The 10344-nt window shown below is 48.5% G+C and overlaps 1 protein-coding gene across 2 annotated transcripts in view; it reads right to left on the bottom strand.

The window, feature by feature from the left end:
* The window catches only part of GRID2 (glutamate ionotropic receptor delta type subunit 2), a 919670-nt gene extending 909595 nt beyond the window's left edge, over positions 1–10075 (bottom strand). For both annotated transcript variants that reach the window (XM_044429596.1, XM_044429597.1), the window contains exon 1: positions 9988–10075. In XM_044429596.1, the coding sequence (XP_044285531.1) occupies positions 9988–10075 (88 nt within the window). The remainder of the gene's footprint in view (positions 1–9987) is intronic.
* Positions 10076–10344: the final 269 nt, after the last annotated feature.

Here is a 10344-nt window from a genome sequence, read left to right as displayed (position 1 = left end):
GCATCTCCAAAGGACCTTTTCCCCATCCTCGTGAGGTGTAACCCATCCCTTGCCAGAAGTCCATTGTCAAGAAAACTAGTGCCGTGGTTGAGGAACCCGAAGCGTTCCTTTTGGCACCACACCCTAAGCCAGTTGTTCACCTCGGAGGCCCTCCTGTCCCTTCCTGGCCCAAATCCCCGGACAGGTAAGATTGACGAGAAGGCCACTGGGGCCTTCAGCTCCTTGAGTTTCTTCCCCAAGGCCTCAAAGTCCCTGGTGGTCCCAACCACACCCTGCCTGGCCACATCGTCTGTGCCCACATGGATCACCAGGAGCGGCTGGTGACCCCCGGAGCAAACAAGACGCTCCACTCTGTCCTTCACATGCTGGATGCGTGCACCCGGCAGGCAGCAAACCTCCCTTACCTCCAGGTTGGGGCGGCACACTGCCGGCTCAGTGCCCCTCAGCAGGGAATCCCCAACAACAATCACCCGCCGCTGTACCTTCCCGGTGCTGTTGGGCGGCTGTGCCCTGGCCCTCGCCTCTCCTGCAGCGGCCCCCTTGCCGCCTGACGTCTCAGGCTGGGGGTCCTGCTGGTCCCCCGAGGTCTCATCAGCCCCAGCCTCCCCAAGTGGAGAGAACCTGTTTCCCAGCTCCAGATTGGTGCCAGGAGAAGGGGGAGACCATGCTGGCCTCCTCCTCCTGTGGGTGACATACCTCCATGTCTCCGCAGCTGCTCCTCCCGTGGCCTGTCCCTCAACCCTCTGTCCAGAGGGGGGCTGCTCCAGGGGGGCCTGGAGAGCTCTCTCGGCCCTCAGGCACCTCACCTCCTCTTCTAGCAGGGTCACCATCTTGCACCAAGGGCAAGTGTATCCCTGCCTCTCCTGGGGGAGAAGGGCAAACATGTCGCAGCTGTCGCAGTGGACAGCAACACCCGTGACTCCTGCCAAGGCCATCTCCCGGTCTGCCATCAATATCCCTTCCGAGACCTTACCTTGGTCCTCTGCCTTGTGAGTCCTGCAGTTCCTCTCACTCGCCCAGTTCTCCCAGACGAAAACCCACTTGCACACACACATAAGGATAAACTTAAATTTAAATTGGAAGAAAAACAAAGCACAGCACAGCACAAACAAAACAAACAAACCAACCTCTGTGTCTCAGGGAAGGGAGTTTCCGGACAGCCCAGGCCGCAGCTAAGGGACGCAGACAAGGGACGCCCCCCCACCCCTCTGCTTCCTCCTGGCTGCTCTAGCCTCTCTGGCCCCGTCCCCTTCCTCTCTGCTGCTCCTGGCCCTCTGCTCTGCTGCCCAGCTCCTACCTTGCCTTTGCCAGTCCCCTGGTCACTCAGCGCTCTCTCCCAGCCTCCACTGGGAAATCCATTGAGAAAGCAATACTTTGCCAGAATACTCTGGCTGTTCTACATGAAGGTTTGTAACCCAAACCCATATCAAGAAGAGTGATTCCACCCATCACTCATTGTAAATAATGATTCACCCCACCTATGGCAAATAAAATGAGCCTCTAGGCAGCTACACAGAGAGCCTGCAAGCGGAGAAGAGTTGCTTCTTGTTTTTAAACAGCTGATGTGCCACAAAGGAGTACTTATTTTTGTGAGCTGGCAACAAGGGGGTGGCATCCATAAACTCACACATCAGCTCACCAGTGAAATTTTTTCTGCACTTTCAGCTGAGGAAGAAATGCTTTTCTTCCCAAAAACTGTAGAATATCCAAGCAATGCTTCATGGGTCCTGCTGCTGATTTCTGCAAAATCCTCACAGAATGCAAGGAAAATTATTGCTTCTTTCTTCACAGAGAACCTGGAGAAGAAATGACAGTAGGCCTGGTCCCTCTTTCTGCTGGACCTTTGCAAGAAATGGTGGTAGTATCAGTGAAATGCTGGTGACGTCCCCCATAAAGGCCCAAGTTGCAGAAGAGAAGCAGTCTTCCCACCCTACCCACTTTCTTTGCAGAGGAATGAAAAAGAAATGCCTTTCCTTTTCTGCCAAGTTTTTATGTGAAACAGAAGCAACAAGGTGCAGCTTGTACCTTCCGCAAAAGCCCAGAAAAACGGTAAGTGCTCCTCTACTTCTTCTGAATTTTCTGCACATGCCACAATGCCTCAGGAAGGCACCTGCATCCTCAGATAAAGCCAGTCACAATTGGGCGCCCCTGGCTAGTAATGTTGACTCGAGAGTCAATCGGGTGACAAAGTACAATGTCAACTGGCCTCAACTTTTTCCTCCAGGGTTGCTTTTTGGGTCAGAGAACCTGATGCTTCTGTCTGTGTGGGTCTAGAACTCATGAAAGACAAAATATCTTCACCATTAACTAAACATTAAAACGGATTAAAATCATTTAATCTTACTCTGTGCAATTAAGTAGCTCTATATGTCTAGAATATTTTTTCTTGAACAGTCAATATCAATGGTCCATAAAAACACTAGCATTCAACAAGTATCTGCAAGCTACTTAACTCCTTTTATCTGCTTTTTACAGCTGTCTGTCAAATGAGGTGATACAAAGAGCCAAAATGGATTACTCATTCAAATGAATCAGTTGCAACTTTTTAATAAGGGCAGGGGGGTCATCAGCAGTGTGTTTCCAGTTAGCCACAGTCATCATGAAGAACTATGAGTACCATCCATAATTCTCTGGTGGAGTCCATGTCAATGAAAGGTGCTCACATGAGCTTCCCACTGGATCTTGCCCTGTATACTAATATATTGTTTTCTCTGAAAGTCTGATACTGAATGCACTGTGTTGCAACTTGACGCAAGCTAAACAAGACAATTGGAGAAACACTCAGTGGGTTTGTTATGGATAAGTTATTATTCTTGTCCAGTAGAATGGGACCTTGACTGAAACAAGCCATGATGGGGAAAATTGACAGTAAGCAGCCTCAAAAGATGCTCCAATCCCTTTGATTCCTCATGGAACAAACTCAGCTGATGGGAGTTACTTTTCTATCACTGCAAAAGTGAGGCAGGAGGAAGTGTGCCTGTAACTTTTGAAGCAGGAAACATCCCTATAAATTATTTGTGAAGCGTCTGGGGTAGGAATATGCAGACACAACCGATCTGTACACATAACAATCAGTGAGCTTTCCTATCTGGCTAATTAATACTCCTGCAACTGTACTCATGTCCAACTTCCCATAGGCAGCTGGCTGGCCACCTTGTGAACCAGAGAGGCTTATCTTAGGTACTCATGCCAGACCACAGAGTTGGGGCTAATGAAATAGGACCTCACTCCCTACAATGCACCTTATTCTCTGGGGTGAATAATAATAAATACTTACTTCATGAAACATCCTACCATTATTCAAGGGAATCCTTTGAATTCAGAAATTCAGGCTTACCTCTGTGGTAACAGCATGTTTCTCATGCAAATTTCTGGGTCAGTTCTCCAGTCTGAGGTGGTCTCTCGCCTGAAATCCTGGAGAGCCACTGCCAGACGGCTGGGCCAACCCGCCCCAACCTGATGTCCTTCAGATGCTTTGCATTACAGCACCAACCCTCACTGACGCCGCAGCCTCCATGGTTTGCACGTGGAGTGCACCATGTCTGGGAAGGTTGTAGTAGGCAAACTGTGCTAGACGGATATTTCTGGAAATCCTTGGGCACGCCAGCATCCATGGGGCTACTCCTACCTTCTCACCAGCTGCTATTGTTCCTCATCTGCTTTCTCAACATTGCTACCACTTCCTTCTTGAAAGAACATGATACAGTGAACATGTAAGCAGTAGCACCTACTGTTTCTCCTTCTCAGTCCCTCTGGCATCTGGACCAAGAGAAAAACTGGTGAGAAGCAAGTGCCTATGGTGGAGAGAAGAAGAAAGTCTGGTGAACCCTTGTGAGGCCCAACCAGGCCTACCCTTTACATCAGTCCTGTAGACACTACTGAGCTGAAAGAAAGGCAAGGAAGGGAGCCAGTGTGGTATAGTGGTTAGAGTACTGGACAGGGACTCCAGAGATCTGGGTTTTAGTTCCAATTTGGCCATGATGCTCACTGGGAGACATGTGAGCTAGTCCTGGACTGTCAGACTATCCTACCTCACAGGGTTGTTGTGAGGGTAATATAGAGAGGAGGAGGAGGTTCACATAAGCCAGGTTGGGTACTTGCAAGCAAAAGAAAGGTGGTATATAAATGGAAAGTAACAATATCTAACCTCATCTCCCAGTACAAGGAAACTGCTTAGGAAAGTTTTCATACACTGCAAAAGGAAAAAGTCCAAATGTAGCACAATTTTACACAGAATGTGAAATTTGCCTTCTATTTAGAATGGACATGATTCAGCTAAAATTAAACACCTTTTCTTCCTATTTATTTGCCTTGAATTCCTGAACCTGGAAACAGAAAGCCATGTACCTAGGAGTGAAATATGCCTCATTTTGGCAGGATTATATCTGATACTTTTACCTCTCAACGAAGATTCTACCCAACACTCTAAAAGGATGAAGAAGGTGAAACTAGATCTCCCAAGTGATGTAGAAGCACGAATCTCTGGCATACTATTGTGCTGAGGGGAGCAGAAGGCTGTGAAAAAACCAGCATTGAGGGACTTGCTGAATTATCCCACATTTACAAATACCAGATGCAACACAATTGTGTCCAAGATGCAATTCAGAATGAAACAGAAAGATCCTTTGCAGGTGAAACCTCAGAGAAACTGGGAAGGCAAGTACGTTAAAGGTTTTCATGACTAGCAAAATTGCTCCAGAAAGTTTCCAATGTTCAGTTGAAAGTTTCCAACCAGTGACTGAAAATCATTTGAATTTATATTGTAAGGAAGGGAGTCCTGCACAATCTTTACACCCTGAGGCTTTTCTTTTCATAGAGCAAAACACCCACTTCTGCCTCACATGCTCTTGCTGAGGGCACATGAAATAGGTCATCAAACAGACTTCTAATTCCATTCAACAGTTCCTCACCCTTCCCCATCTCACCATGTAATCTACTTTGATTAGGACAGCTCAGTCCAGGAAAACCACCTCAAGATGGGAATGAAAGGGATGTCTAGAACCTCTAACCATGCACAAAGTTCATTCATGTCAATTAATAGCAACAAGGAATAAGTGCAAATCTGCAATTTGGTGCAACAACTAATAATCTGTGCACCTGAAAATGCCAAAATTTTAGTAACATCTGAGACTTTAAGAATTGGTGGGCATGTTTGCATATGCATGTATTTGCAAGGGAATGATAATGATTGAAATGAAATAGAATCCTGAGAAATATCCAGAGTAGGGCAATAATTCTCATGAAATTTCTCAGCTGTTGGAGGAAAAGCAACTAAAAATGAAATTCTTCTGGTAGCTTCTATCCACCTTGACTTACAAACATAAAATTCTGTTACATTAAGGTTTTTGTTTATCTCTTTAAGAAAGCATAATGTGAATTTATTTTGCTACAACAGAAGGGACAATTATTTTAATGTGTTAATTTTCCTGGATATATTCTAGTGCTAATGGTTTAGTCCTGGGCACTCTCATCTCAGAGTAAATCCGTCTGAACTCAGTGGGAATCATTAAATCTCAGTGAGCACAGTTCAGAGTAAATGTACACAGGATGAAGCCTTCTAAGCCAAGAAGCATCATGGGAAGGATAGAGGCAAAGAATGCTCATCTGCCATGTTTTACCACTGTGTGCCACTGGAATGGGGCTTGGGAAGGATTCGTACACAGTTTTCTTTGAGCAAAGTTTGTACTACACCAGCACTTGCTGATTCCACCTCAAAAGGTCCTTGCATCATCTGAAAATTGTATTCATCCTTCTGTATGCATATTAAAGTATATGTGTGTGCACACACACAATTCTCATTAGAGTACTTAGAGGTCAAAATCAATGGACAAGCACATATCACTAAATAGTAAAACATGAGACTCTCCATGAGCCATATAGAAATTGTGCAGTTGGCTGGAAATGCCACCTAATCCCAGCTTAATTAAAGCAGTGTTCTCAAACTCCTGTTGTGTTTAGGGAGTGAAGAGAATAGGACAAGCAATGTATGAAGAAAATAGCAGGCAGCGTGGCTAATCTCAAAGACTTTGGAGCTTTTGAGCTGCATAAATCAGAGTGACTTTTTGAATAGCCTCATAAAACATAATATCATTGCCATTCCACTCACGGCTTTTGAGTTCTTCCTACAGCATACAGATCATTAGGAAACTTCTAAGCAATCAAGTAATGTGAGTCTGATGAAATTATTCAATCAATGCATAGGCTCAAGGAAGCGGCATAATGCAGAACTGCATCATTCTGATATGTTTTGCTCCCCAGCACCCTCCCCCAAAACAGCACAAAATCCTTTCTTGCTTAATATTCACGGTAGGAAAAATTACAGAAAAGGTGACTTGGCTTCAGCATTTTCATAAGCATGCTTAATGTAGTCCTTCTGAACTCCCTAGTCTCATCCATAATATTCAAGTCAGCAGAAACACATGAACTATGCCAGCCTTCTCAGCAAGCAGAGAAACACAGCCTGCAACATACATGCTTGAAAAATAATCACAGCAGGGTATGAAAAGATCATCTGATTTGATTTAATGCAAACTCCTCATGTTTTGATCACAGGTCTTGGCATCCATTGCTGTTGTGCGTGGCTAATAGATTGTCTATCAGGACATGGCACTCTCTAAAAAGACAGCCTTCTTGATCAATGTATAAGTAAAGTGCATAGAGCTGGCCAAATCAACAAATGCTAAAGAGAAGAGAGATCCCGAGCAGTTACAATTGTAATTCTATTGGTGAATTTTCACTTGCTTCTCTCCTGCTATACTTATACTCACATTTTTCTTTCTGCATGATATGTCCTATGTTTAATTTTAGCACACTTTAGAAGCATGATGACACCAAGAAATAAGCAGAAGATTTGTTTCTTTGGATCTGAACCAGTATAATACCTGCTTTTTCAAGAACCCCTTCCCTCAACACTGCACAACAACTAACTTCCCTTTTCTTTGTCTCCTTTGAAAACTGCAATTTGGAAGCAGTGCAGTTTGTCCAATAATTTTCATCCTCCCACTTTACTTAAAAACAAAACCAAAACCCCCCACCACATCTTGCCTGAATGTATTTTCCAAAAGACATGACTGACACACACACAGAGACACACATGCAGCCAAAGCCAAAAGCAGATCTCACAACTTGGGAGTTGGAGACCATGGCAGGTTTCTTTAGACTTTGGACAGAAATGCTGCATTTAGCTGCTGACCCAATTTTACATAAAATAGCTGCTTATTTCTGGCTACTTGTTTTTCATACTCTGAAAATAAACCTTTCAGAAAAGGGAGGGAGAATGAATACTCTGGATGACAATTATCAATATGCTAGTTTCATGGCAACATAAAGGCATCCATAAAAAGAGCTAATCCCCTTGTCAAACGTACTAATTGTCTTTCCCAGTGAAATTAATTGTCTGAGAAGCCACTTCAGATTCCCTCCCCCACCCTGCCTAAGCAAATGTACTTTTGCTGCCGCATCCAACCACCAATGGCATTTGTAGTTTGGGTTGCTGCTGCTGTAGTTTTAAATTAAAATAAATTACATAGCACTGTATTTGCCAGTTATAAATAATTAAACCGGGCATCCAGTAAACATAAATAGCAATTAACATGAGGAGAGGCAGGGAAGGAACTGCTTGATCTGAAAGTACAGTGCAACAGGGCATGCGACTATTTGCCTAGTGAAAAGGGAAAACGGAGCTCTCCCCCAGCTCAGTTTTCCTTCACAATCCGACTATTCATTGGTGAGAACCCTTCCTCAAGTACACAGAGACTTGTCCCAAACCTTCCTCCACAGCGAGGGCTGCGTGGTAGTAACAAAGCACGCCCTGTCCTGCAAAGGACTGTTTCCAGTAAGTTTTCGACTTCAACCACGCAACACCGCCACCAACAAAAAACGCCTTGAATAAATCATGCACTGTCTCACTTCCAGGGGAAGCCGGGTGCTGTGAACCAACACTCCTCCATCTAATAATCCCAGGGGCAACCCCCTATAGAGGTCTCTCTACCCTCAGCAACCAGGCCAACAGTTCTGCTCTGGGATCTCCCAGGATGAGGAGAGGCAAAGTGCGGAAATCCTTGCGTGTGATGCCAGTCACCAGCCACCCATCTTCCCAAGCATGGTTTTCTCAGCTTTGATGTTCTTCTTCACTGAAACCATGTCTCCTTACTAGATCACTCCAGTAGACATGTTTGCAGAGCCCTTCAGTCAGAAAGGCCCAGGAGTTGCCTGGGAAGGGCAGCTGGCCTTGGCTCTGGAGCATCATCCTGAATTTGCCCCTGGCTTTGGAGAAAGAAGAATGATCCCCAGGACTGGCATCTTTGCCACAGCACGTGCTCAGGGGGGAGACTTTTGATGCTGACCCTACCTGTGAGGAGCCATGTGGGGCTCTCTCCTCACCTCACCTCCATCCTAACAGTGCAGGGAGGTTTCCTTTCCACTCTCTGTCCCTCATCCTCAACCCCAGCAGCAGGTTTCAGTCGCTTCCTCGTGGAAGCGCAGCAGCGCCTCGATCCGCGCCTTTTCTTTCATGCACCCCACCTGCGCTGCTTTCAACGCGCCCCGTGAAGAACGCCCCCCCCCACCCTCACTGCACTCCCCAGTCCTTAAAGGGTTTGGTAAGCACATCTCCCCATGGGAGACTCCTTTTTAAATAGGGGAGGGGGAGATTTGGAGGATCCGCTTTTTCGATGGGGACACAACCATCTCCAAAATGGGCCAGTGGGTTTTTGCACGGATTGTGAACTGGGGGGGGGGGGGTGCAGCTCATTTTCTCCCGCCGCCACCCTTCCCGCTTTCTCTCCGCGGAGACTGGCAACCGCGGACTTCAGGCTGAGTTTGCTGCAATCGCTCTGTGAATCATAATGCCCCCCCCCCCCCCGCCCGCTCCTCCTCCTCCTCCCGGTCCCTGCTCTCCGCGCGTCCAAGTCCCCGTGTGGCCGTGAAGCTGCTGCCAATAGGTGGGGCCCAAAAGCAGCTTCGGGAGCAGAAGAGGGTGAGAGACTGGCGGCGAGGGGAGCGTGCCTTTAACCCTTGCTGTGCTGCTTCTAAGCCTGGTGGGAGCTGGCGAAAGCCGCTGTGCAGGCAGAGAGCGGGTCTCCGGGGCCCCAGAGCGCTATCTCCACCAGGCGCGTAGGGAAGACGCCGAGGAGGCTCGCCCACGCTCCCGGGCTTGCCGGCAGCGCTGCGCGGCGGAGGAAGCCTGCGAGGGGGAGCGGAACGCCGTCTTCCCGCGACCGCAGCGCCGTCGCCGCGCGCCGGAGGGAGGTGAAAATCCACAGGGCTCCTCCTCTTTGCAAAGATCGCCTTGGCGGAATGAAAGCGCTCACGTTGCCAAACCACCTGTTCCTCCAAAAGGGGGAGGGGGGATTTCGTGGGGTCACCCGTGTGTGTGTGTGTGTGTGTGCGCGCGCGCGCGCGCCCGCGCGAGCGAGCGAGCGCGCGGGCGAGCGCAAGGGAGCGCGCGCGTGGCGGCGTGCGTGTGCGTGTTGCTGGCGCTGGGGGAGGAAGGATGCTGTGTAGGGTTGCGATCATTGCAACCGACCGGGCATCTGCTTCAGGCTTTCCCTGCTGGGTACTACGGCGGCGCGGGCAGCCCGAGGCCAGACGAGAGCTGATGGAGCCCAGTTTCAGGGGGAAGAGCAAACTCTGGCTGTTTACTGTCATTTCCCTTCCATCGTTACGAAGGAGAAGCGGAGAGAAGAGACGCCAGGAAACAACAGCTCCAACCCCCCCCCGCCCCACATCACACACGCACACACACACACACACACCCCACTTTGGAAAGGCTCGAACCGACATTTAGAGCAGATCCATGCAACAATGCCCCACATCTCGGCGGGTTCTTTATTCACACGAGACAGCGGTCCGTTACCGCAAGGCAAAGCAAGGCAGGGAGCAGGGCAGCTCTAGATTAAAGGAGAGGGGAAAGGCTGCAAAGTAGGCAGCTGCAGGAGGAGGAGGAGGAGGAAGAGGTGCAGCCGCAGCAGCTCCGGCTCGTCTTACCGATATGAATGATCGAATCTGCCCGCGCCGCTTCCCAGGTTCGAGTCCAACACACGGACACAAGCAAAGCGAAGGAAAAAACTTCCATCTCCTGCGCTTCGGGCAAGCGGGGAGGAGGAGGAGGAGGAGGAGGAGGAAGGGGGGCGGCAGGAGGTTAGCGATCACCAGCGACGAGGGCGAAAGAAGCCAGAGATAGAGAGAGTTTGAGTTTGAGGGCGCCTCTTAAATCCCGGTTGGTTGGATGCCCCCGAGGAGAGTCGCGGCTGGTCGGAGCCGATCCAGTCTCGTGGGGAACCTTTTCGCTACGAGCCCCGCGTCACTTCGGGGGGCGGCCGGGCATCACCAGAGTTGCGGGGA

Source organism: Varanus komodoensis, unplaced genomic scaffold (assembly GCF_004798865.1).
Source record: "Varanus komodoensis strain SLA01 unplaced genomic scaffold, ASM479886v1 scaffold2, whole genome shotgun sequence".
Classification (NCBI taxonomy): domain Eukaryota; kingdom Metazoa; phylum Chordata; class Lepidosauria; order Squamata; family Varanidae; genus Varanus; species Varanus komodoensis.
Note: the sequence above shows the minus strand (reverse complement) of the source record. Positions and strands in the feature narration are given on the sequence as shown.